The sequence below is a fragment of the Perognathus longimembris genome, chromosome 8 (assembly GCF_023159225.1).
Source record: "Perognathus longimembris pacificus isolate PPM17 chromosome 8, ASM2315922v1, whole genome shotgun sequence".
Lineage (NCBI taxonomy): Eukaryota > Metazoa > Chordata > Mammalia > Rodentia > Heteromyidae > Perognathus > Perognathus longimembris.
The window spans coordinates 60738411-60765579 of record NC_063168.1 but is presented as its reverse complement, the minus strand read 5'-3'; the positions used below and the strand labels follow the sequence as shown (position 1 = coordinate 60765579).

The following is a 27169-nucleotide window of genomic DNA, read 5'->3' as shown; positions in this document are numbered from 1 at the left end:
TCTGAAGAAATAGGATGTGAATTCCAGTTCAGCCAGGTGTCTGATCTTAAGAAGCTAGCTTAACCTCTCTGAGTCAGTTTCATCATCTGAAAAATGAAGTTGTCGATAATGACTTTTTGGCATTGATGCATCAAATGAGATACTGTATGTGAAAATTATCTGGCTCAGAGTAAATGAGTACTGGCTAACATTGTTATTTAGGTCAGATTCTTTGGTTCAACTTCTCTTTGCAGGACTTCTATTTTTGTAGGGCTTTTCCTGTGTGATAGCCAGTTCAGTGTATGCACACCCAGGGCTCTGAAGCTTCAGAGGCCTTCCTTTCTGAGAGGGTAAAATGGGCCAGTGGGGCAGGAAAGGACTATGTGTGTTGAGCATGTGATCAAGTCGTGGCTTAGGTCCTCTGACCTCTACTGATCCCAGGACCTTGATCTCTGACCTGGAGCATCCAAGTTCCAGAGCATTCTTGCCCATGGGTTCTCCCTGGCTTTAGTTGTTGTTCCAGGTGCCAAGCCTTCCAGAGAAGAGAGTACTGTGCCCAAAGGGCAACAATGAATCTCCTTTCCTTCTCTCTTCAAGGGTCAAAGCAGAGGCTGTCAAGTCAGGATGTGACAGCAGCTCCCTGGAGGGCTGGGGGGTCCTGGTGACCAGGAAAGGGAGTGGTAGGTGCAGGGGGTGGTACTCAGAGAAGCCAGGGTACTTGGGTTAATCATCTCTGTGGCTCAGATAAGACCCTGCCAGCTGGAAGCAGAGTCCATGTGACCAGAGGAGTTTGTGTGGCTAAAGAGGCAGAGGGGACAGTGTGTTCACAGCACGGGACCATGCCAGGCACAAAACGGTTTCAACACGTGATTGAGACTCCCGAGCCTGGCGAGTGGGAGGTGAGACCCCTTTCTTTTATTTATTTTTGCCAGTCGTAGGGCTTGAACTCAGGGCCTGGGCTCTGTCTCTGTCTTCTTTTTGCTCGAGGCTAGCACTCTACCACTTGAGGCACAGTACCACTTCCTTATTTTATTTTTTGAGACAGGGATGTAGCTCAAGCTGGGTTTGAGTTCATAATCCTCTTGCTTCAGCCTTCTTTTTTTTTTTGGGCCAGTCCTGGGCCTTGAAGACAAATTGGGCTTTGAACTCAGGGCCTTGTGCTTGCTAGGCAGGCTCTCTACCACCTAAGCCTCAGTCATAGTTTGTTTTAGTTGTTTTTCAGGTAGAGGTCCTGGTTTTGCCCAGGGCCCACATAAATAGGGTTATAGTCATGAACTGTGATGCTTGGGCTTGCTTCTTCTTTTTTTTTTCTTTTTTTTGGCCAGTCCTGGGCCTTGGACTCAGGGCCTGAGCACTGTCCCTGGCTTCTTCCCGCTCAAGGCTAGCACTCTGCCACTTGAGCCACAGCGCCGCTTCTGGCCGTTTTCTGTATATGTGGTGCTGGGGAATCGAACCTAGGGCCTCGTGTATCCGAGGCAGGCGCTCTTGCCACTAGGCTATATCCCCAGCCCGGCTTGCTTCTTCTTGATGTTGGCTTTCCACACTGATTCCTAGAGTCATTTTTTTGTTAGATTTTCTTTCTTTTTTTCTTTTTTAACCAGTCCTGGGGCTTGAACTCAGGGCCTGGGCTCTGTCCCTGAGCCTCTTTGTGCTCATGGCTAGAGCTCTACTTGAACAACAGAACCACTTCTAGTTTTTCCTATTTATGTGGTACTGAGGAATCAAACCCAGGGCTTCATGCATGCTAGGTAAGCATTCTACAATTAAGCCACATTCCCAGCCTTTGCTAGATTTGTTTTCACCCTAGGTGTCTGCTTCCTCCTTCCTCCTTCCTCCTTCTTCTCTGTTCTCATGATCTTACACCCTGAGTGTGTACTAAGGTCCTGGTATGTGAGTGGTGGTAGGAGTGGTGGTGGTAGTGGTGGCATGTGTTCAAACTGTGCCTACTGCCACTCTCTCCAGTTGAGTGCATAACGCAGCCTCTGGCTTCCTGCCCCTGATCATGTCCTCCTCTCTTTTCTAGTTGTCTGGGTATGAGGCAGCTGTACCAATCACAGAAAAGTCAAATCCCCTGACTCGGGACTTGGACAAAGCAGATGCTAAGAAAATTGTTCAGTTGTTGGGGCAGTGTGATGCTGAGATCTTCCAGGAGGAAGGGCAAGCCCTACCTGCATACCAGGTGACACAGACCCAAGCCCTGCACGCTGAAAATATAGGCACCAACCCCCATTCGCTTGCGGCCTCTACTCTCCCAAACCATGGTTCCTGATTTTGGAAATCCTGAGAATTCTCTCCTCTCCCACCCCAATCAACCATCCTCCTTTGCTTGCTTCTGAGTCCTACCTGTTTCCTACAGCGACTGTACAGCGAATCAGTTCTGAACACCATGGTGCAAGTGGCTGGGAAAGTTCAGGAAGTGCTGAAGGTACCAACCTCCTACTCAGTCTGCTGCTGGCCTGTGCTCTTCGGTCTGTCTGTCTGTCTCCTTCTTCTCTTGTTCTCCATTTTCCAAATCCTTCCTGTTGCATTCATTTTTTTTATGTCCATCAATAATAATTCTAAGTGTGTGTGTGTGTGTGTGTGTGTGTGTGTGTCCTGGGGCTTGAACTCAGGTCCTGGGCACTGTTCCTGAGGTATTTTTTTTTCCCCTCAAGGCTAGCGTTATACCATTTGAACCACAGCTTCACTTAACTGGTTAATTGGAGATAAGAGTTTCATGGACTTTCCTGCCCAAGCTGGCTGAGAACTTCAATCCTCAGATCTCAGCCTTCTGCATAGCTAGAATTACAGGCATGGGCCACTGGCACCCAGCTACAATAATAACTTTTAGCTGCATAATACTCTATAATCGGCAATGAACTTTCACACCCTTTACCATCACAAAAAGCTGTGAAATTGGTGTCATAGCCTGTCTTTTTCCCCCCAAAGACAATGAAACAAAGGCTAATCACAGTAGCTTGCCCAAATGTACCCAGCTGATAATTGCTGGATAATGCTGCTTTTATTAAGTATTTTGATTTCGTTGATAGAAATGGCTCTTCATCCTTCCGGAACTGAGTAAAGGATGGAATAAGTAGCTAAATCAGAAATGGGAGTCAAGCTGAAATCTTTGGGTTTTGCTATATACCACATGGCCTGTGCTCTTTCAAGTTTGTGATGGAGGAGAGCTGTGGACTCCCTCCAAATCCCTCCTATTATGTGTTTCCTTCCTCCTGAGCTGGGCCTGTGAATCAGACATCTTTCCTTCCTCAGGAGCCAGATGGGGGGCTGGTGGTGCTGAGTGGAGGGGGCACCTCCGGACGGATGGCATTCCTCATGTCAGTGAGTACACTGATACCCTATTTTCCTCCCTCCCCCTTCGAGAACTGACCGCCCAATCAACAATGTACCCTCCTAAGTCCCCAGGTCTACCCTTCACCAAACCTGGGCTCCATGCCTCACACTGTCTCTCCCCAAGCCCTCTGTAGTCTACTTCTCCTGACCCTTTTGGAATCCGACCACTCAATTGTTTACATCTCTACATCTTAGCACAGTCCTAATGAATCATCTTCAAGTTGTATATTTACTTATCAATTTATGTAGTGCCAGTTCTAAGGCTTGAACTCAGGGCCTTGTGTTCTTGTTGGGCTTTTGTGTTCAATATTGGCACTCGATCACTTGAGCTACAACCGCACTTCTGGCTTTATGCTGGTTAATTGGAGATAAGAGTGTCTCACATTTATCTGCCCAGGATGACTTCGAACCTTGATCCTCAGATCTCAGCCTCCTGAGTAGGATAACAAGTATAAACCATCAGTGCCTGAGCACATCTCATCTTTTTTTTTTTTTTTTTACCAGTCCTGGGGCTTGAACTCAGGGTCTGGGTGGTTAATTGGAGATAAGAGTCCCACAATCTTTCCTGCCTGGGGTGGCAGGAAAGGATCCCGAGTAGGATTACAGGTGTGAGCCACTAGTGCCTGGTGGGTATATCTCAACCTTATTGTTACAGTACACAGTTGACTTTATATATCAACCCAATTTTGTATACTACAAGTAAATAGCATGGAATGAAAGTGGCAGATTCTTTGTAGGCCTGAGTAAAGCACTGCCTAAGAGATTCATTATACAGCTTCTACCCTGGGAATTGAAAATCCAAGACGATTGTTCCTTCACTGTCATTTCCTCTTGGCATCTCCCTCTCTTCAGGTCTCCTTTAACCAGCTAATGAAAGGTCTAGGACAAAAACCTCTTTACACCTACCTCATTTCAGGAGGTGACCGGTAAGTCAGCTTGACAGTGAATGTTTTGTTTGGCCTGAATATGTACTTTTTCTTCTTTTGGAAATGGAATACAACAAAGATTATAACCAAAATGTCTCAGTCCCCACCATTCTTTTTTGACTTAGGTTAGGCCCACTTCCCATAGTCATGTTTCCTTACTGGCCTTTGGAGGTATTCTATGGAGTATGTCATGGTTTCCAGCAAACAGTAGATGCTCATTTAACGAAGGTTTCCATCCTTCCCTTTTCTTAGTGGGACCTTCTCTAATGAACTATTTAAGTGCCTGCTTCCCAGCCAGTGCCATTAATGCTGTGTCTGCTATCTTAGGTCTGTAGTGGCTTCTAGGGAGAGGACTGAAGACAGTGCCCTCCATGGGATTGAGGAATTGAAGAAGGTCTGTGCATTCCACTGCACTCATCCAGAGACCTCTGTCTCCCCCTTCCCCAACAGCCCCAACGTTCAGCCCAGCCTGTGCCTTCCCTTGGCCCCGATGTGCTCACACACAGGTTTGCACCTGTCCTCCTCTCCTAGGTGGCAGCTGGGAAGAAGAGGGTGATTGTCATCGGCATTTCCGTGGGACTCTCTGTAAGTGTGACGATGGGTTGACAGGATTCATTTTATGAGGAGATGGGAATGAGAATGGAACAACATAGAAAGTCAGTCAATATAGAGGGTGTTAGAAAGTAGAAACTTTATGGACACTGGTGGACTGCGTAATCCTAGCTTCTTGGAAGCCTGTGATTGGGAGGACTTCTGTTCAAGGTCAGTCCTAGAAGAAAAGTCCAAGAGACTTTTATCTCACCAGAGGGAAGCTGGACATGGAGGTATGTACTTGTGATCACAGTAACTTGAGGAAGCCTAAAGTAGGCGGACTGCATGCAGTCCAGGAACATACCTAAGTGGAAAGTAAGGCCCTATCTCAAGAAAAAAATAAACAAACAAACTTCCCCCCAAAGCAACACATAACCAGCAAAGGAAAGGCTAGACACATGGCTTGGTGGTAGAGTATCTGCCTAGCAAGCATGAAGCCCTGAGATCAAACCCTAGTATTGCTCTCTCCTCCCTAAAGAAAAAACACTCAGAGAATTTGAATCCAATTGCACAGACGTAGGAAGAAGGGAAAGGATTCCTATCTTGAATAACTGTGTATCAGTCCATCAAAACAATAATAGATGAGTTCAGAGGTCAGCAAACTATGCTAGCAGCCAACCTAGCCTGCTGCTTGTTTTTGTGTGGCAGGTTTCACTGGCACATAGACATTTGTGTTTCTGTATTGTCTATGGCCTCTCTTTTACTCAGTCCTGGGTTTGGTTGCTAGATAGAGACCCTAGGCCCACCAAACCCTTTGCACAAGAATCAGGCCCCTGAATGAATCCCTTGCTACTTGAACTGGGATCCCTGCACCTTCACAATTGGCCTCAACTGGGACTTGTTAGAAATGCAGTATCTTAGGCCCCTCTGATGAAATCTGCATTTCAACAAGAATCTTGAATAGTTTGAGAAGCAAGGTGACCCCAAATTTCCTGTCAAACAGCACTCTGATTCTAGGAACTCAGTGAGCAGAAACCTAGATGGAAAGAGTGTATGCTATGGAAGGATAACAAGTCTTGTTTTCAAGGTACTTGTCATTTAGTTCCGTAGTTTTTAAACTTTACTGGGCAGTTGGTTTCCTTGGAGAAACTTATTTAAAATGTATTACTTTTGGGGTACTAATTAAAAGTATGTTTCTACTTCTCATTTGGACCCCGTAGGTCTTCACTGGACCTAGATACCAATATCTTTTTTTGTCAGTGTTAAGTTTTAAATACAGGGCTTCATGCTTGCTAAGTTGACCCTACTCTACCATGTGAGCCAGACAAACTTCTAGGTCTTTATATTCTAGTTATTTTGAGATATGGTCTTGTTTTTTGCCCAGGATGGCCTTCCTACTGTAGCTGGGATGATAGGCATGTTACCAGGCTCAGACTTTTCTGCTGAGATAGGGTTTCTCAACCTTTTTTTTTTTTTTTCCCTGAGTTCGCCTCAAAGTGCAATCTCAGCCGCTTAATTATCGGAGGATTACAGGCATGAGCCACTGGTGCCAGGCAGGGATCTTCTGGGGGATTTTGATACACATGAACTTTTGGGCAGTGTTTAGAGTAAGCCTTTTCACCATGTTTTTCTTTCTGGTCACCATCAGGCTCCCTTTGTAGCAGGCCAGATGGACTACTGCATGGACAACACAGCTGTCTTCTTGCCAGTCCTGGTTGGTTTCAATCCAGTGAGCATGGCCAGGTGAACCTTCTACAGTGGTGGGTCAGCCCTGAGGGTGCATAGGAGACAGGTTAAAGTCTATAGTACCATCACAAAGGAAATGACAAATGGATAGCATTTTGTTTGCTAACCCTCAGACTATTGAAGTTCCCTTAACCTTATGTTTTTTGTTGATGGTTTCCCTTTTTTAAAAAATTATTTCCTTATTTCAGAAAGGTCTGTGCTTTCATTTGGAGTGAGTCTCAAGCATCCTTCTATTATTTGTTTACTTATTTTTTGTGCTTGTACTGGGTCTTGAATGCAGGGCCTGGTGCTGTCCCTTAGCTTTTCTAATCAAGGCCAATGCCCTGCCACTTGAGCCACAGTTCTACTTGTGGCTTTTTGGTGATTAATTGGAGATAAGAGTCTCATGGACTTTCCTCTCTGGGTTGGCTTCAAACTTTATTTCTCAGATTTCAGCCTCTTGAGTAGTTATGGGCTTGAACTCAAGGCCTGGGCACTGTCCTTGAGTTTGGGTGCTCAAGGTTACTGCTCTACTACTTGAGCCACAGCTCTACTCCTGGCTTTTTGGTGGTTAATTGGAGACAAGAGTCTCATGGGGGCTGGGGATATAGCCTAGTGGCAAGAGTGCCTGCCTCGGATACATGAGGCCCTAGGTTCGATTCCCCAGCACCACATATACAGAAAACGGCCAGAAGCGGCGCTGTGGCTCAAGTGGCAGAGTGCTAGCCTTGAGCGGGAAGAAGCCAGGGACAGTGCTCAGGCCCTGAGTCCAAGGCCTAGGACTGGCCAAAAAAAAAAAAAAAAAGAGTCTCATGGACTTTTCCTGCCTGGGCTTGCCACCAGAGTGGCCCACTTGAAGACACTGAGGGTTTCCTGTCTTTGGAGGGATCTCTAAAAAGGCCTTTTGATTGTTTTAGGCAGTTTTGTGTAGGTAGTGATGGTCTTTGAAAAGGGGATGAGCTATGTTCTGTCTGAACTCTTTCAAATCCTAGACTCTAGATTTACAGATGAATTAATACGCAGGTGTAAATCTCATCATCTTCATGGAGGCCTCCCTTTCACCAAAAATATATCTGTGCAGTGGATGCTAATTTCAGGCCCTGTGACTAAGTGAAATGAAGAATTCCAAACAATGTAGGCATGGAGATATTCCAGTTGTTCCTTAAATCAGTGGCTCCAAAACTTGGCTCATCTTCAGAGTCGTCTGGGAAGCATTTAAAAAAACACACAGATATTTTCTTGGCTCTGCTCCAGAACTGCTGAATCTGAATCTCAGGGTGGATGTGGTACTGGGAAATGGGTGGTTATGAAGAAATAAAACCTTCTAGGAGATTTCAAAGCCCAGAGAGGTCTGTGGACCTTGCTTTTATTTTACTGAGGTTGAAATTCAGGCCTTGCACCTATGAGGCAGTACCACTGTTGAACCACATCTTCAGTCCTTTTCTGTACTGGTTATTTTTGAGATAGGTTTTTGCTTCCTTCCTGGAGGAGTGCCTGGTTAGAAATCTGCCTATTTTAGGTACTTGCCATTGTAGCTAAGATAACAGGTGTGCATTGCTGCATCTATCTCTTCTTTAAGAAAGATGGAGGTGTTGGGAATTTTTTTCCTGTCCAGGCTGCCGTCAGAGGGCCTCCCAATCTTAGCCTTCCAAGTAGCTAGAATTACAGGTGTGAATCATTGACAACTGGCTAAGATGTTGATTTTTTGTTTTTTGCTTGAACTCAGGGCCTGGGTGCCATTGCTGAGCCTCTTTGTCTTCAAGGCTAGAGCTTTACCACTTAGGGCTTTCTCTGAGTAGTTCATTAGAAATAAGAGTTTCATGGACTTTCTTGCCTGGGCAGGTATCAAACCCTCAATCTTCAGATCTCAGCCCTCTGAGTAGCTAGGATTACAGGCATGAACCATCGATGCCTTGTTCTCTGTGTGTGTGTACGTGCATGCGTGCACGCACTGCATCTTGAACTCAGGACCTTGTTTTCTTGCTTGGCTTTTTCACTCTAATTTAGAGCTCTGTTGCTCAAGCCACACCTCCTCTCTCTCTTTTTCTTTCTTTCTCTTTCTTTCTTTCTTTCTTTCTTTCTTTCTTTCTTTCTTTCTTTCTTTCTTTCTCTCTCTCTCTCTCTTTCTTTCTTTCTTTCATTCTTTCTTTCTTTCGTTCTTTCTTTCGTTCTTTCCAGTCCTGGGCCTTGGACTCAGGGCCTGAGCACTGTCCCTGGCTTCTTTTTACTCAAGGCTAGCACTCTGCCATTTGAGCCACAGTGCCACTTCTGGCTGTTTTCTATATATGTGGTGTTGGGGAATTGAACCCAGGGCTTCATGTATACGAGGCAAGCACTCTTGCCACTAGGCCATATTCCCAGCCCCCACTTTATTTTTTTAATTGTTTTTTATGTTGGTTATGAGCTTGAACTCAGGGCCTGGGCTCTGTCCTTGAGCTTTTCCACTCAAGGCTAGTGCTCTACCACTTTGAGCCATAACTCCACTTCTAGTTTTCTGGTGATTAATAAGAGTCTCATGAACTTTCCTGCCTAGCCTGGCTTCGAACCTTGATCCTCATATCTCAGCCTCCTGCGTAGCTAAGATTACAGACATGAGCCACCAGCACCCAACTTGGGAGGGGCTACTGAAGGGCTCTAGGATGGGAAATAAGGTGGCAATTTTAATATTTTGACAACAGGCATTCTCCTGAGGGCCTGCAGAAGGCAAGACTGGCGTGATCACAACAGAAGGGTTTATGTTAGGACCAGGATACAATCAAGTTCTAGTCTCTGGCTGGAACTTTAATCTTGAGTGTTAGCTTTGCTCTGGGATTACTTCACTGAGTGCATTATGAACCACAACCTTGGTGCTCAGTGACACACTGATCTGTGAGCTCCAATGCATACCCCTCTGTGAAGTTACTGACCTTGATCTCATTGTCATCATGGATCCTGATTCCCAAAGGAAGCCTTCTCTTTACATGCTCCCAGACTATCATTGCACTTCTGTGTTTGTACCCCAGAAATGACCCTATTGAAGACTGGAATTCAACATTTCGGCAAGTCGCAGAGCGCATGCAGAAAATGCAAGAGAAACAGGAAGCATTTGTGCTCAATCCTGCAGTTGGGGTAGGGACGGTCTCCATTTTCCACACACTCCTCCAGGCATCTGGAAGGGCATCTGGGAGGGAAGCACTTGCCACCTGCTTAGGGCCTCTGATCTTAGGTTCTGCTCATTTTGTTGAAATTCCTATGGCTTTATATGTGACAAATAAGGTGATCTAAATGATATCCTATTTTCTCTATCATCATTCCAACTCTGTCTGTCAAATCAGTAATGGGTAAGCACTTCTGGAACCTGGGGTAGTCTCTGTTTAGTGAACTTTTTTCCATCTGTGTACTGACAGATTTGACTAGCCATTGTTCTATCTCATTCAGTCTTTTAAAAGTACATTTAAATTTCAAATATGGGCTTAAAATATGGAATGAGATTTCATTCTTTTGTCTTTCTACATCTTTTCCACAATGAGGTAGGCCTTCTTAGCCGCCAGGGCTCCTAGAGGCTCCTTCCTTCACCTCTGGGCTATAGATGTTTCACACTATGCCCATCTTCTTCCTTTGTCCTTGGCCAAAAAGCACTTCCCCTGCCTCCCTCTGCCAGTGATGGGCATATCTGTTTCCTTCCCTTTAATCTTTCTTTCTTGATATAGGCAGAGGAGATTCCATATTATGCAAGAGTTCTGTTGATTCCTCACCCACATTCTCATATTTCTTTTATCCTCTCTGTAGTTGTTTGCTTTCAATCTTCTTTTCTCAGATACTGCTTTTAAAAAAAAATCATTTTCTCTCCTGTAATCTTTGTTTGAAAGAGTGTGCTACAAATCTGTACCATTGCAATGGCTGCTCCAGGGGTCTGTCCAAAGCCTGTGAAACAAAACATGGTGGTGGGAGGAGGCAGGGAGAAAGTTCTCAGAAAGAACACTCTTGAGGTGAGCACTCTTGCCACTAGGCCATATTCCCAGCCCTGAAAGAACACTCTATTAAAAAGCCTTGACCCAACTGACCAGAGACCCAATTCCTCTTAGAGAGTTCTGAATGTGCCACAGAGATGACCAGAGGTGGCCTTTCCCTCTCAGTTAGGCCCACCCCAGCATTCCTCCTCATGGCACCCTGGGGCCCACCAGTATCATCAGAAAGTATCCAGGGGTCACCAATCAAGGTACTGCCCTGAGGCTCACTAACTTGAATGCATATAGAGAGCTCACTAATCAAGTGAGTACCCAGAGGTCAGCAACTCCATTCTATACCCCAGGGTCATCAACCACATTCTATGCCCTGAGGTCACCAACCATATTCCATGCCAAGGGGTCACTAACTGGTGAACTGGTTGTTTCTCCCTCTCTTGCTTCCTCATTGATTTCTGATTGCCTCCTCAGCCTGAGGGTCTGAGTGGCAGTTCCCGGATGAAAGGTGGAAGTGCCACGAAGATTCTGCTGGAAACCCTGCTATTGGCAGCCCATAAGACTGTGGACCAGGGCATTACAACCTCTCAGAGGTAGGGAGGAAATGGACCAGAGGGAGATCTGTCAGACAAGGGCTGTGGTCGAATTGTTGAGGGAATGGCAGATCTAATCCTTAGGCTGGCATGGTCTCAGGCTAGCTTGGAGATGGTCCAGGTCTTATAGGCTTGAAGCAGACATCCTGTTACGATCGCCGTCCATATCCAGGGCCTCTAGCCTGGCTTCCACATTGCTCATGTGTCTTTTCCTCTACATTCAGATCCCATCCTCCCCCAAGGCTCTCTTTCTGCTCTTTACTTTTCCTCTTGCTAAAGCTTTTCTGCCACTTCTTTCTGCCTTTCTGGCCCTACTCTCCATCCATGTGTCCACTAGGGAGCAGCAGAACTTAGTTGTTTTTGTTTTTGTTTGTTTGTTTTGGTCAGTCATGGGGCCTGACCTCTGGGCCTGGGCACTGTCCCTGAGTTCTTCAGCTCAAGGCTAGTGCTCTACCACTTGAACTTGAACCACAGAGCCACTTCCCATTTTCTGGTGGTTAACTGGAGATAAGAATCTCATGGACTTTCCTGCCTGGGCTGGCTTTGAACCTCGATCCTCAGATCTCAGCCTCCTGAGTAGGTAGGATTACAGGCCTGAGCCACTCGTGTAGCCAAAACTTAGTTTTGTGGGAATTGTACTTTCCTTTAGGAGTAAGTGAGTGGTACTTACTCTTTCTGAGGGGGCATTGGGCCTCCCCAGGCTGGTGGCGTGTGTGTGTGTGTGTGTGTGTGTGTGCGCGCGCGCGCGCATGCCTACGTGTATGTGCGCATGTACATGATGCATGCACACTGGGTATAAAACCCAGGGCCTAGTTTATGTTAGACAAGCACTCAACCACTAAGCTACCTCCCAAGATCCCCAGGTTTTTTGAGACAAGATCTCTCCATTAGTAGCTTAGACTAGCCTTGAACTCACAATCATCCTGCCTCTGCCTCCCAACTTCAGAGATTACAGGTATAAGCAACTACAATTGGCTAGTTGACTTTTCTCCCAGATACCTCCTGGAAATCCTTCGGACATTTGAGCGTGCTCATCAGGTGACCTATAGTCAAAGTTCCAAGATTGCCATGCTGATGAAGCAAGTCACCACCAGGTACGTGGATACACATGGGAGACACCTTGACAGCAGGCGAGACCGAGAGATGTGGTAAGATGGTAATGGCAATGGGTCTACATGTTGGAGGAAACTTCTGGTTTATTTACCCTTGTGCTCTTCTATGTGCATCTCTGGACTCATCTCATGGAGATCATTGGTATCCTGACCTCTGACCTATTCTCAGCCTAGAGAAGAAAGGCCACGTGCATTTGGTTGGCTGGCAGACCCTTGGCATCATTGCCATCATGGATGGAGTAGAGTGTATCCACACGTTTGGCGCTGGTGAGATCAGGCATTCTTCCTGATTTCAACTGACCCCAACCAACTGATTCACAATCCAAACACTTCCATGACCACCCGTGGGAGTTCCTCCATGTTCATGCCGCCCCACCTAACTATGCATTTCAGAGCTTAGAACTAAGTATGTCTTCCTTTAAATCCCAACTCAGTCTTTTATCTCTTCCAGCCCATCCCCATGCTTAGCTACGCCTTCCCATGTAGATTAGTACTTACCACATGACCCCTTTCTGCTTCCTTTGACAACCCCTGAAGCCTAGAACTTTCTGTGCCTATAAAGCTCATTACTCCCCTCTCTCTGTTCTTTAACTCCTCAGATTTCCGAGACATCCGCGGCTTTCTCATTGGTGACCACAGTGACATGTTTAACAAGAAGGCTGAGCTCATAAATCAGGTTGGAGGACAGGATTTGGGAAGTTGTGAAGATTACTGGTGTGCAGGGGGTGGGGAGAGGAGGTGAAGGTAGAGATGGGTGGAGGAGTATGTTAGGATAAATAGTCTGCATACGGTGGGGATTAAAGGTCAGGAGGCTGTAGGATAGTGGAATGTGAAGGCACTGGATTTATACCCCCTCCAAAAAGAAAACCCCAACTTGGCTTTAGTTCACTGACTAGCAAGTCATCACTATGGGCAGAATAATATATATATGTATATGGTGCCAGCCCTGGGGCTTGAATTCAGGATCTTGGCACTGTCCTGAGCTTTTCTGTTTAAGGCTGTCACTTTATCACTTGAGCCACAGCTCCACTTGCAGCTTTTGGGTGATTAATGGGAGCTAAAAGACTCATAGACTTTTCTGCCCAGGCTGGCTTGTACTTTGATCCCAGCCTCCTGAGTAGCTAGGGCTATAGGCCTGAGCTACTGATGCTGGCTTGAACCCTGCTTTTAAAAATCTGGAGTCAAAAGATGTCTCTTAGGGGCTGGGGATATGGCCTAGTGGCAAGAGTGCTTGCCTCATATACATGAGGCCCTGGGTTCGATTCCCTAGCACCACATATACAGAAAATGGCCAGAAGTGGCGCTGTGGCTCAAGTGGCGGATTGCTAGCCTTGAGCAAAAAGAAGCCAGGGATAGTGCTCAGGCCCTGAGTCCAAGCCCCAGGACTGGCCAAAAAAAAAAAAAAAAGAGAAAAAAAGATGTCTCTTAAGGTATTCTTCAGTATATATGTCTACTGTAGAGTGCTCTCCTGAGAGAGAGACTCTCCCATTTTTTTTCTGTACCAGGGTCCCCAGTTTTCCTTCTCACAGGAGGATTTCCTGACATCCATCCTACCCTCCCTCAAGGACATTGATGCTGTGATCTTCATTTTTACCCTGGATGGTAAGAGGAATGGCGAGAGTGACGGGGTGAGGGACTGGAAGCAGTGGAGTAGCTCAGAGGAGCTGTCATTTTGCTGAGTCTTCACTTAGAGGGATGGGCAGGGGGATGAGTGATCTGACCTGATGCCAAGAAGCAGGAGAGACAGCTGCATTGTGACCTTTCAACTCTGACATCCTCCTCTCCCTCCCAGACAACCTCCCAGAGGTGCAGGCATTGGTGGAGCAGGTGAAAGAGAAGACTGCCAACATCCAGGCCCTGGTGCACAGCACTGTGGGACAGTCCTTCCCGGTGAGGGCACAGCCTTGAGGAGGGGGTCCTGGGTGGCAGTTAGGGCCAGGCCTTCCTGGACACACCACTCCTGCTCTTCTTTCTCCTTAGCCCCCTCTGAAGAAGCTCTTTCCTTCCATCATCCACATCACATGGCCACTGCTTTTCTTCGAATATGAAGGGACCTTCGTTCAGGTATGAGGAATGAGACGGTGAAATCTGGAATGAGAGGTCAAGACAGAGAGGATTTCCTTCAGAAATTAGAAAACCCCAGGCTGGAAGAGAGAACACTTGACTATTTGCTCCCCTGCCCCACTATGTCAGCCCAGCAAGTTCTTGAGTTAGCAGGTTACTAGACAAGTTTCTAAGGCCCTCTCTAGGGATATGCAAAAAGGGAAAGGTGGTCCACCAATCCCCTAACAGATAGATGCTCACGTGCCCCTTGGGACAGGTTAGTTGTCCATGCTATAGTTAGCACACTATCCAAAGTCTTCAAATGCATTTTTTTTTTGGCATTCTATGCTATATTGAATTTAGTGCAGATGTCCCAGTGATTTAGTCCCTGCTCAATAATGAAGTTTCTATCCAGGGCAAGTACTACTAATAATCATAGAAATGATCATCAGCCCATGTGCTCATTGCAGCTTAGTCAGCAGTAAGCATCAGTCTATTTCTGCTGTGTGGCTCAAGAGACAAAACAATTGGGCTTTGGTTCTCTCACACATTAACTGGAACTTCTCTCCCTGCAGAGCAGGAAATCCATTTTCTTTCTAGTATCCTTTAAAAAAAAAATTCCAATACTAGGGCTTGAACTCAGGGCCTTGAGCTCTTGCTTCCCCCCACCTTTTTTTTTTTTCATTCTCAAAACTGACACTCATCATTTGAGCCATAGCTCCATTTCCAGCTTTATGGTAATTAGTTGGAAATAAGAGTCCCATGGACTTTCCTGACTAGGCTGGCTTTGAACTGTGATCCTCAGATCTCAGCCTCCTGAGTAGCTAGGGTTATAGGCATGAGCCACCGGAACCCACCTTTCTCTGGTGTCTTAATGTTCCTAATCTTCCCCTTGCTCTTTTGTGACATTGATATTTTAGAAGTCTAGGCAAACTGATTTTCCAGAATGTGCCTCACTCTGGATTTGCCTATTTTTTTTCATTATTTCCAGGTTAAATTTCTTGGCAAGAGTACAGCATAGGGGAGGCTGAGCCCTGGTCAGCTCAATGGCATCAAGAGGAACTTGCTATTATTTTGTTCCTTTGTTCATGAGGCTACTGTCAGCCACTGGATTAAGGGTTTGGATTTCTTTACATCCTACTGCTTAGCAATCGTTCACCTGTTTGTAAAGCAGTCATTAAGGATTCTGGGTTGAATCAGTAGCTGCTATGGTGGTTTTCTGTTGATGATTTTCTATTTCTATCCCTCCAGCTACATTTACTAGTTGACATTTTTTGGTAAGAAAAAACTTTCTCTCCATTCCCTCCCCATCTGCCTGTTTGTTTAGTGTCATTATGGGCTCATGAGTTTGTTGTTGTTCAGTGTGTCTTTATACATTCTTGTCATTCTTTGTTGTTCATTTTAATGCTCAGGAGGAAAGCGCATTCAATTTGACCCCCTCTGACATATTTGCATCTGTATTTGAACACTGTTTTTTTTGTGTTTCTTTTACAAAACAAGAGCAAAAATGGGGGAAAACAACAACAACAAAACATTCTTTCTCAGGCAAAGAATAATAGAACATCTTGTGTGTTTTGCTTAATAAGAATTTCCAAAAATTACTTCCCTGCAAATCACAGGTCTTTGTCATTGCTCTGTGTGTGTGTGTGTGTGTGTGTGTGTGTGTGTGTGTGCAAGCAATAGTTTATCCTGCCAGCATTTGTTTGCTGTTGCCAGAAATGATGCAATGGATGTTAAAAGTATTTCTTTGAGATAAATTCCTAGAAGCATTTGAGTTTGGTCATAGGTGGACGCATGTGTAACTTCGTTAGGTATTGCAAAACTGTTTTCCACAGGGCTTGTACTAGTTTGCTTCTAATATCAGCATATATGAGAATGCTGGTCCATACAGCTTTTCTGAGAGTACTGCTCTGTCAACTTGATATATGAAAAATGCCATTCCTTTCCTCACTTCTTCTCCTTTTCTCCCTCCCTCCTTCCTTCTTCTTTCCTCCCTTTCTCCCTTTTTCTCTCTCTTCCTTCCTTTCTTCCCTTCCTTCTTCCTTCCCTTCCTCTCTCTCTGCCTCTCTCTTCATTCTTCCCTATTTTGTGGAGGCAGAGGGAAGACAGGATCTTGTTATATATCGCAGGCTGGCCTCAAGCTCACAGGTCTTTTCATTTCACCTCCCAAGTGCTAGGATTACAGATGCCTGCCGCTGTGCTCAGCACCTCTATGTGATTTTCATCTGCATTTGTTTAATTTATTATTAAGAATAATGATCAGGGCTTGGGATGGAACCCAGGGCCTCCCACGTGTTCAGCGATTGCTCTATGGATAAGCTGGAACCCTAGCCTGTATTGGTTTCCCAGGAGCTGGCATTTTTCACCTGATTCAGGGGCTTTAGTCAAGCTTTTGTTTTGTTTCCTTTTTAATTATTTATTTTTCTAATGGGCTTTTAGTTTAGTTTTTATCCCTTACTTTTGAGTTCTTTATAAAGATATTACTGTTTTCTCTCTCTCTCTCTCTCTCTCTCTCTCTCTCTCTCTATATATATATATATATATATATATATATATATATATATATGTTGTTTTTTTTTGTTGTTGTTTTTGTTTTTTTGGCCAGTCCTGGGCCTTGGACTCAGGGCCTGAGCACTGTCCCTGGCTTCTTTTTGCTCAAGGCTAGCACTCTGCCACCTGAGCCACAGCGCCCCTTCTGGCCATTTTCCATATATGTGGTGCTGGGGAATCGAACCAAGAGCTTCATGTGTAGGAGGCAAGCACTCTTGCCACTAGGCCATATTCCCAGACCCTGGCTTCTTTTTGCTCAAGGCTAGCACTCTGCCACTTGAGCCACAGCGCTACTTCTGGCCATTTTCTATATATGTGGTTCTGGGGAATTGAACCCTGGGCTTCATGTATACAAAGCAAGCACTCTTGCCAGTAGGCTATATTCCCAGCCCACTCTTCTATTTTTTGATATGTCATTTTCTCTGGGTTTTAACCATGTGAAAATCTGCTTTAAATTTTTCTGAGGTTGAGTTTATCATGCTTTCCATTACTGAATTTGGATCCTGAGGCTCAGAGACCGTCACAACCGCCCCCCCCCCCCCACACCCCCGTTGAAGTTCTAGACTATTACCTGTATTGTGGAAACACAAACAAAACAAAACCTGAACACTTAGGTATTTAATTCATTAGGAGTTTATCCTTGTGTAATGGATCCTGTTATATCTTTTTACAAGTGATTATCCAATCAACCCAATATAACTTTTGAAGCCTACCATTTCCAGTTATTTATTCTTTTTTAAATTTTGTCTGAGACTAGAACTTGAATTGGTATCTGAGTTTGCTTTTGCACATTAGCTGATGCTCTATGACATGAGCCAGGCCTTCAATCCCAAATGACTTGGTATGCTGTATGTATTACCCACACCATTCATTCACATCAGTCCATTTATGGTTGGGAGGGTTATGGTGCTTGGGATTGGACCTAGGGCCTTGTACATTTTAAATCATTTCTGGAGTTTCTATTCTGTTCCACTGACCTGTCTAGATATTGATACTCTGGCACTATATGTTTAGTTATAGAGGCTTTATGATAGTTGTAGAATCCAGTATGGTTAGTTTGCCCTTCATTGTGCTTTAAGAATTTTCATGTGCTGGTGGCTCATGCCTGTAAGCCTGTCTACTCCAGAGACTGAGATCTGAGGAATACAGTTCAAAGCCAGCCCAGGCAAGAAAGTCTGTGAGACTCTTATCTCCAATTAACCACTAGAAAACCAGAGGTGGTACTGTAGCTCAAGTGGTAGAGTGCTAGACTTCAGCAAAGAGCTCAGGGATAGTGCCCAGGCCCTGAGTTCAAGCCCCAGGACCAATTGAAAAAAAAAAAAAAGAATTTTCCTGAGCTGGGCACTGGTGGCTTACACTTGTAATCCTTGCAACTCAGGAGGCTGAGATTTGAGGATTGCAGTCTGAAGCCAGCCCAGGCAGGAACATCTATGAGACTCTTATTTCCAATTAACCACCAGAAAACTGGAAGTGGTGCTATGGCTCAGAGTGGTAGAGTGCTAGCCTTGAGTTTGCTCTGGTATAGCACTCAGGCCCTCAGTTCAAGCCCTATGGCTGAGAAAAAAAAATCTTGGTTATAATTGGAGTTTTATTTCCCATATGAACTTCAAAATGAATTGTGAGAACTAAAATATTTTTGTGTTGATGATAGCTAATATATAAATAGCTGGTGATATAACCTAGATTTAATTGAGCTCTGTCCTATAGGGCTGTGTGACCCGTAGCCTAGAGCATCTGTACAAAACACCAGCCAGATTCATGCTGATTGGTCAGATTTCTGTTCCCCTGCTCAGTGTCCTTGCCATGCTCTTGTGAGATGATCTCAATATGCCCTGTTCCTGGGGACTAGATGAACAGTTCTTTCAGGGTTTCCAGAATAATGACATAAAAGGCACAGTAGGGGCTGGGAATGTGGCTTAGTAGTAGAGTGCTTGCCTAGTATACATGAAGTCATGGGTTCGATTCCTCAGTACCACATAAACAGACACTGTCACTCAAGTGGTAAAGTGCTAACCTTGAGCAAAAGAAGCTCAGGGACAGTGCCCAGACCCTGAGTTCAAGCCCTAGGACTGGCAAAAAAAAAAAAAAAAGCCACAGTAGACTGTAGGATGTATCAGCCTAAGAGGACCATGTGAAACCCCTCAACACCTTTACTGGACCCCTTTAACCCTGCAAGTACAATAGTAGATGTTATAAATGCCACAACGTGGGGAAGGTAGACAGGCCAAGGTCAGGTGGCAACGATCTTACAGTACCTTGGTTTATACAATGTTTTAATTTCCAACACGCTTTCACAAATTCATGCAGGAGGTCACCATGGCAGGGTAGGAAGTGCTCTCATCATTGAGCAGAAGAACCTAGATTCCAGTCCCAGTTTTGTGTTTCATCATATGAGCTCAAATGGGTTTTCTTCTGCTCTCTAGTTTCCTCATAGGTAGACATGAGAATAGGAAAGTCTATGCTGAAGATTAGAAGAGGAGTGAAGAGTATCTGTTTTATCACATCTACTTAACATTTTGTTGACTATTCCAGCCATGGTAGTATGGCAAATAAATAAGTGTATTATCTAACAAACTGTTCCACAGAGGTGTTGTAAAGGTTAAATAAAATTCAGTCCTCAAAGCTGGAAGTCAGTGGCTCATACTTGTAATCATAACTACTCAGGAGGCTGAGATCTGAGGATCATGGTTCAAAGCCAGCCCAGGCAGGAAAGTCCATGAGATTCTTTTTTTTGTTTGCCAGTCCTGGGGCTTGGACTCAGCCTGAGCACTGTCCCTGGCTTCTTTTTGCTCAAGGCTAGCACTCTGCCACTTGAGCCACAGCGCCATTTCTGGCCATTTTCTGTATATGTGGTGCTGGGGAATCAAACCCAGGGCTTCATGTATAGGAGGCAAGCACTCTTGCCACTAGACCATATTCCCAGCCCTCCATGAGAGTCTTATCTCCACAAAACTGCTCAGAAAAAGCTGGAAGCAGTGCTGTGGCTCAAAGTGGTACAGTGTTAGCCTTGAGCAAACACTCAGGGATAGTGCCCAGGCTGCTCCTGAGTTTAAGACCCAGGATTGGCAAAAATAAAGAAAGAAATAGGGGCTGGGGATATGACCTAGTGGCAAGAGTGCTTGCCTCGTATACATGAAGCCCTGGGTTCGATTTCCCAGCACCACATATACAGAAAATGGCCAGAAGTGGTGCTGTGGCTCAAGTGGCAGAGTGCTAGCCTTGAGCAAAAGGAAGCCAGGGACAGTGCTCAGGCCCTGAGTCCAAGGCCCAGGACTGGCCAAAAAAAAAAAAAAAAAAAAAAGAAGGAAGGAAATAATTCTTTCTTCAAATAAAAACTCATCTACTGATGAACAGTTATGGGTCAGTCATTGTTTAAGGGACTAGGACACCGGAGCAGAATTAGACAGCATCTTTGCCCTCAAATAGCCTGCAATTTAGTGGGTGAGTCCCAGAACTCATTTTCCCTCATCTGGTACCCAAGAAGCATAAGGAAAATTTGAACAAGACAGCCCTATTGTGAGAGGACTTAGAAAAGTTATCTGTCCACCCAGGGGTCAAAACCACAACTGGGTGAAGCTGCCCGGCTTGCTTGGGACAGTCCTGGTCATGTCCACTGTCCTACATAACACTGTCCTTGAGCTGGCCAAACAAATGGTGTCTGCATTATGGTCCCTTGTTTTTCATGATTGTTCCTCTGTCTGATAAAGGGGACCTTCCACCCTGCTTGTCTCCCATGCTCTGATTTTTCATACTTCTATATGCTGCCCTTTTTAGAAGTTCCAGCGGGAGCTAAGCACGAAGTGGATACTGAATACAGTGAGCACTGGGGCGCACGTGCTCCTGGGGAAGATCCTACAGAACTACATGCTAGACCTTCGCATTGGCAACTCCAAGCTCTTCTGGCGGGCACTGGCCATGTTGCAGGTAGGAGCATCGTGGTATGGCTGGCTGGGACTGGCCTCAAAGCCTGGGCTGCCACAGGAGAGCCTTTTGCTGTGGCAGAAAGAAGTACAGAGGAAAGAGGTGGGTTTTTTTCTTTGTGCCTCTCCTCCTCTTATCAGACACATCCTTCTGTCTGTGGATGCACATGTAGGGTAGGGTAGTATCAGTAAAACTATACTTGTTGGGCAAGATTCTTTCAGGTACAAAGATAGGGCAGAAACCCAGTTCTTGTTAGTTAAAGCTAAACCAGCCGATTGATTGCCTTGAAGGAACAACAGTTCTTGGGCAGCCTGACACGCTGATGATGAAATCTAGAACTTTTCAGCCCTTAGGTGTATATACCTCACCATTGCTCTCATTTTTAAGGCTGATTTTCTGAGTGAGGTAGCAAATTGGCCCAGAAGTTGTCTCAGCAGGTCATCCTGCCCCCCTTCAGTAGGAAGAGAGATTATCTGTCTATGTAATTCCTTGAAAATGCCTGAGGGGGGCGGAGTTGTTATTGGCTTGACGGGTCACAGAGCATGTCCATGAAACAATAATTATCCTCACCTGATTATATAATAATAATCTGCCTCACCTGATGATAATTATCCTCACCTGATTATGTAGTAATATCTGCCACACTGGATTATATTATCCTCACCAGACGATATGATAGTTTTCTGCCTCACCTGATTCCTCTGTTTTACCTTTAATACAGTGGCCAGGGCCAGGGCAGGTAATGTGTGCCTGTAATCTCAGTACTAGGGAGGCTGAAGCAGGAGGACAAAAGCTAGTTAAGATCCCTTAGTGATACCTTGTCTCAAAACTAAATAAATAAAAGGCAATGATTAATGAAGGATTGGGACATGATTTTCAGTCAAATCTTACGGCCCGAGCATGGAGAAGCAAAGGTTCCTCAGAGGAAAATAGAGTCGGTACCAGGAGGAGCCGGAAGGGATGTGACTAGAGAGCATGGGGGATGGGCTTGTAGATTGCTATCCTTGACTTCAAGGGTACCATTTTTAGCAAACAAAGATATAGGACACTCAGTTAAATTTGCATTTCAGATAAATAAGAAACACTTTTAGTGTCAGCATGTCCCATGCAGAATTTGAGACATATAGCAATTTTTCAGTATATATCTGCAATTCTAAAGTAACTTATTTCAGTCTTCTCAGTCTGGCAAATCTATGTGAAAAGCATCACTCTGTACACACTTAGTGGGGGCCCACCATGCTCCTCTCAGAATGGAAGGACCGTCCTAAAGTCCACAGGACTCTAAACAAAGTGGGTGGGGGGCCCGTCTGCACTGGGAGCAGCCAGAAGGCGTGATGGATGTGTGGTATTTGACCTTGGTGCTAATGACTTGGATAGAGGAAAGACAAAGGACGTCTGTTAGAACATTTGCCAAAGCCAGAAAGAACATTAGGTAGGTGTGAGTAGGGGCGGACAAAGGTCCCACCCGAGCAGAGCCACTTCATGGAGCACTGAGGGATTTTGGTGGGGCGGGGAGCAGGCAGGCAAGAGACGCTAACTGATGGGGGCTGCACAGGAATTTGATTTGTACCATCATGAACAAGCCACACGGAGCCATTGAGCATTGGGAGGATCTGATTTTTTTTTTTTTAATTTAGGTAAAAACGAAAGGAATGGATTTTCTCATTAAATACAACTTTGGATAGTGTTAGTTTTTCAGCTATTTATTTATTTCACCTAAACTACAGACTTTATTTCAGATTTTACCCAACTTTTTTCTAATGTCTTAAAAAATATATACATATTGCTATTGTAAAGGTAATGTATAGAGAGAGGGGTTACAGTTACATAAGTCAGGTATCGAGTACATTCATTTTGGAACCATATCACCCCATTCCTCTTCTCCAAGTTTTTCCCTCCTGTCCCTACCACAAGTTGTGTTGTTTACCCTTTGTCCCACCTTTTCTGTGCTTCCCTTACTCTCCCAAAGATAAACTAACCAACAAGACGAAATGGAAAGACAACAAACAGTTGTTTCCATTTCTTGGAGTTCATTTCAGTAGATATTATCTTATATGATCACATGCACATAGCTATTGAACCTTTGTGATCCTTTGGTCTCAACTGTGTGAATATCTAGAGACCTGTATAACTTATCATGTCCCAGTGTATTTTTTTTTAACCATCCAGTGTGTTTACTTGTAGATTTGTAGGTACATTCTCAGAAGAAGTAAGAATGGCCAGTAGACACATGAAGAAATATTCAACATCTACGGCCATGAAAAAATGCACATCAAAATAACACTGAGATTCCACTTCATCCCAGTTAGAATGTATCAAGAAAACTAATAATAACAAATGTTGGCAGGGATGTGGCCAAAAGAGAACTCTATTACACTGTTGGTGGGAAGGTAAATTTGTCCAACTACTCTGGAAAGCAGTATGGAGGTTTCTCAAAAGACTAAACATAGAGCTTCCCTATGACCCAGCAATTCCACTCCTGTGCATTTATCCAATAGAACACATAAAACACTAAAGTTACACCATGTTCATTGAAGTATTGTTTACCATAGTCAAACTATGGAATCAATCCAGATGCCCCTCATTGGACAAATGGATCAAGAAATAGTAGAGCACTAGCCTTGAGCTGAAGAGTTAAGAGACAGCGCCCAGGCCCAGAATTCAAGCTCCACAACCGACTGACAAAATAAATTATCTTTAAGTAGTTGTGGAAAGGAATTTCAATTCAACATGCCAGTTTTTTGGGTTTTTTTTGCCAGTCCTGGAGCTTGAACTCAGGGCCTGAGCAATGTCCCTGGCTTCTCTTTGCTCAAGGCTAGCACTCTAGCACTTGAGCCACAGCACCACCTCTGGCGTTTTCTGTATATGTGGTGATGAAGAATCGAACCCAGGACTTCTTATATGCTAGGCAAGCACTCTACCACTAAGCCACATTGCCAGCCCCAACATGTCAGTTTTTGAGTACACCAAATCTTGGCCAATATCACCCATTCTGTTGTTCTCCCCCATCTACTCAGTTGTTTTATTTTATTTTGTCAGTCATGGGGCTTGAGCTCAAGGCCTGGGCACTGTCCCTGACCTTTTTTTGCTCAAGACTAGTACTCTACTACTTTGAGACACTTCTGGTTTTCTGATGGTTAATTGGAGATAAGAGTCTCATGGACTTTCCTGCCTGGGTTGGCTTTGAACCATAATCCTCAGATCTCAGAGTCCTGAGTAGCTAGGATTACAGGTGTGAGCCACTGGTGCCTGTCTTCCCTTACAGTTTTTTGCCAGTCCTGGGGCTTGAACTTGGCCTGTGCTCTGTCCCTGAGCTTCTTTTTTGCTCAAGGCTAGCATTCTACCACTTGAGCCACAGCTCCACTTCTGGCTTTTTTTTTTTTTTTGGCCAGTCCTGGGGCTTGGACTCAGGGCCTGAGCACTGTCCCTGGCTTCTTTTTGCTCAAGGCTAGCACTCTGCCACTTGAGCCACAGCGCCACTTATGGCCATTTTCTGTATATGTGGTGCTGGGGAATTGAACCCAGGGCCTCATGTATATGAGGCAAGCACTCTTGCGACTAGGCCATATCCCCAGCCCCACTTGTGGCTTTTTCTGTGTATGTGGTACTGAGGAATCGAACCCAGGGTTTCCTGCATACTAGCCAAGCACTCTACCACTAAGCCACCTTCCCAGCTTTTTTTTTTTTTTTTTTTGCCAGGCCTGGGGCTTAGACTCAGGGCTTGAGTACTGTCCCCGGCTTCTTTTTGCTCAAGACTAGCACTCTGCCACTTGAGCCACAGCACCACTTCTGGCCGTTTTCTGTATATGTGGTGCTGGGGAATCGAACCCAGGGCTTCATGTATAGGAGGCAAGCACTCTAGCCACTAAGCCATATCCCCAGCCCCCCTATAGTTTTTAATACTGCTTACTGGTTGAGATGTTTTGAATTTATTGGGTTAACTTTCAATCTGTTCATTAAAATTGACCCCCTTTTTAAGATAAGTTCTCAATGTGTCACCCAAGCTGATCTTGAACTCATGATCCTTTTGCCACAGCTGCTTCTTGAGTGCTGGGATTATACGCATGTGCCACCATGCCTGGCTCAGCATTTTTTAATGCAGTTACCAGAAAACTTCGAATTACATATGTGGCTTACATTATATTTATGAAGAGTGCTGAGCTAGCCAGAGGGAAGGACATTGACAAAACACAAGGAGTGCTTGCAGCTGTCTTGAAAGTAGTGTGCAGGATGGATTTGGTTAGAAAGGAACCGGAGGGAGGAAGTTCAGTCTAAAATTACTAACCTATGGGGTTGTTGGGACATGATGGAAAATCTGACTAATCTGCCACTAACTGTTGTGTTACACAGCCATCCTGCAATGGTGGCCTACCATCTAACCTTAAAAAAAAAAATCCACAAAAACAACCCACTGGTACAGGAGGATCCTGGTCCTTTGCTTCAGCTTGTTTGTTTGTTTGATGTTGAATCACATGAACCACAATTTCCTCTTGGCTTTCTTGCTTGTCATTTAAAAAAAAATAAAGCTGGTAGATGTTTCTCCCTAACTTTGGGAGATTCCTAAACAGCCAGGATTACAAGGGGGAGTCACCAGTGCCTGTTAACCATTTGTCTTTCTATTTGGGCATTATGGTACTGCCTCAAAGGACAAATTCTCTACAGAATCTCCAACCACCCGTGGACATCCTAGCTTCCCAGGTCTTTCATCTCCTTTGACCCCACTGGCAGTCCCCTTGGTCCTCTAGCCTGACACTAATAAGTTCATCACGTCTTCCACAGCGCTTCTCTGGACAGTCCAAGGCTCGATGCTTTGAAAGCCTTCTCCAAGCCATCCATTTTCCGCAGCTGCTGTCCGATGAAATTCGAGCTGCTCCCATCTCACGCCATGTGCACATTGCACATGAGAAGGAAAAGGTATCCTGACCACCCAATAGACACTTACCGAGTGTCTTCAGTGTATCAGGAATTTGCTTGAGTGGGTTCACAAAGCCCGGTGACATTCTGCTCAGCAGGAACCCCCCATTCGTGAGAGAGAGGAACTGTGACAAGTGGCCACAGAGGTGTGAAAATGTACCAAAAAAGGAATCTTCCATTCTGCCTTGGAGAGGGGTCAGGGAGAAGAGTGAGAAAGGGTGTTTGGTATTTTATTATGATCTTTAAGTAGTTGTACAATGGTGTTTAAATTTAACACGTGTTTAGAAGTGCAATGCATCTGGATGGACTGGGCTTGGAAGGATGAACAGGAGTTTTCCAAGGGTAACAGTTTCTTTCTGCTCTTAAACCACCTTCATTCCCATTTTATTTTATTTTTACAGTCCTGAAGCTTGAACTCAGGGCCTGGGCACTGTTCCTGAGCTTGTTCCCTCAAGGCTAGTGCTCTACAACTTGAGCCACAGCGCCACTTCGGGCCTTTTGGTTGTTAATTGGAGATAAGAGTCTCACAGACTTTTTTGCTTGGGCTGACTTCAAACCAAGATCCTCAGATTTCAGCCCCCTGAGTAGCTAGGATTACAGGCATAAGCCACTGGCCCACTTTTGACTCTCGAGGACAACCTTCTGTTCTTATATCCAACCTGGAGGCTCCTGACTGGCCCCCTGAGAGCTCAAGCTCCTCCAGGATTCTCTGGGATGCGCTGACCTTCTGAGCCTTCAGTTCTCCCTGCCTCTTCTCCACAGGTGCTCCCTCTGGCCTTGCTGAGCCTCCTGCTCCGATGCTCCATCCAGGAGGCCCTGTCACACCTGGCTGCAGCTCCTTCAGTGTGTGAGGTGATCCGGAGTGCCCTGGCTGGGCCAGGGCAGAAGCGCAGTGCAGACGCTCTGGAGACCTTCCAGCCTGCCGGGCAGTGAACTGGCCTTGATGAGAATGTCTAACCCAGCCCAAGACTTGGGCTGGCAGCCCAGGTGGTGGGAGGAAGAAGCCCCATTTCCAGGGGCTCCAACATCCCAGGGCGCTGAGAAACTTTCTCCACCATAGGGAGAGTTTTTGCACTTGACTTCGTGGGTTGTATTTTGTTTTGTCTTTCAATTTCACTGGCTTATCTTGATCTCAGAAATAAAATGAAATGACTTGGATTGGAAACAATTAACTTTCCGAAGTCTGTAAATCATTGTAGATGAGAGATGGTCCCAGCAGCAGACATTTTTTTCCTCTCTGTCTCCTCAACCCTATTCCATCGCCCTCTGTCCAAACCTTATTCTGGCATCTCTGTAGTTCCCAGGTACAATAGGTATGTGCATAGACACTTCCACAGATAGCCCACACGAGGCACGAAGAGGAAACAAGCTTTGTATCTAACATAGGGCACTAGAGGAAGGTGATTCTGATTAGACACGATATTCATTCTGGCTGCCAGAATGAATGCCACAGCTACACCTGAGATCAGAGGCCTTTGCAACCTCCTGGCTTCGTGTTTATAAGAAGGAACACAAGGAACATTGGGAGTGCAGAACACCTTAGGTGCTGAGATCCAAAAACACTAGAAACTTCAGTTACACTGTGTGTGTGTGCGCATGCG

At 45.2% G+C, this 27169-nt stretch overlaps 1 protein-coding gene across 3 annotated transcripts; it reads left to right on the top strand.

Annotated features, from left to right (window-relative positions):
• Positions 1-750: 750 nt before the first annotated feature.
• On the top strand, positions 751-27169 carry Gckr (glucokinase regulator). Of its 3 annotated transcripts, none has more exons than XM_048353219.1 (19): positions 751-878; positions 2003-2158; positions 2336-2404; positions 3232-3300; positions 4165-4238; positions 4566-4632; positions 4770-4823; positions 6418-6512; positions 9497-9602; positions 10910-11028; positions 12024-12122; positions 12310-12407; positions 12740-12816; positions 13646-13754; positions 13933-14030; positions 14121-14204; positions 20508-20657; positions 25434-25568; positions 26331-27167. In XM_048353219.1, the coding sequence occupies exons 1-19, from the start codon at positions 819-821 to the stop codon at positions 26499-26501; spliced, it is 1890 nt and encodes a 629-aa protein (XP_048209176.1). In that variant the 5' UTR covers positions 751-818; the 3' UTR covers positions 26502-27167. The 3 variants fall into 3 exon arrangements, with proteins under 3 accessions (XP_048209176.1, XP_048209177.1, XP_048209178.1); XM_048353220.1 differs by having other exon boundaries at positions 13646-13742; positions 26331-27166; XM_048353221.1 differs by lacking the exon at positions 20508-20657 and having other exon boundaries at positions 26331-27169.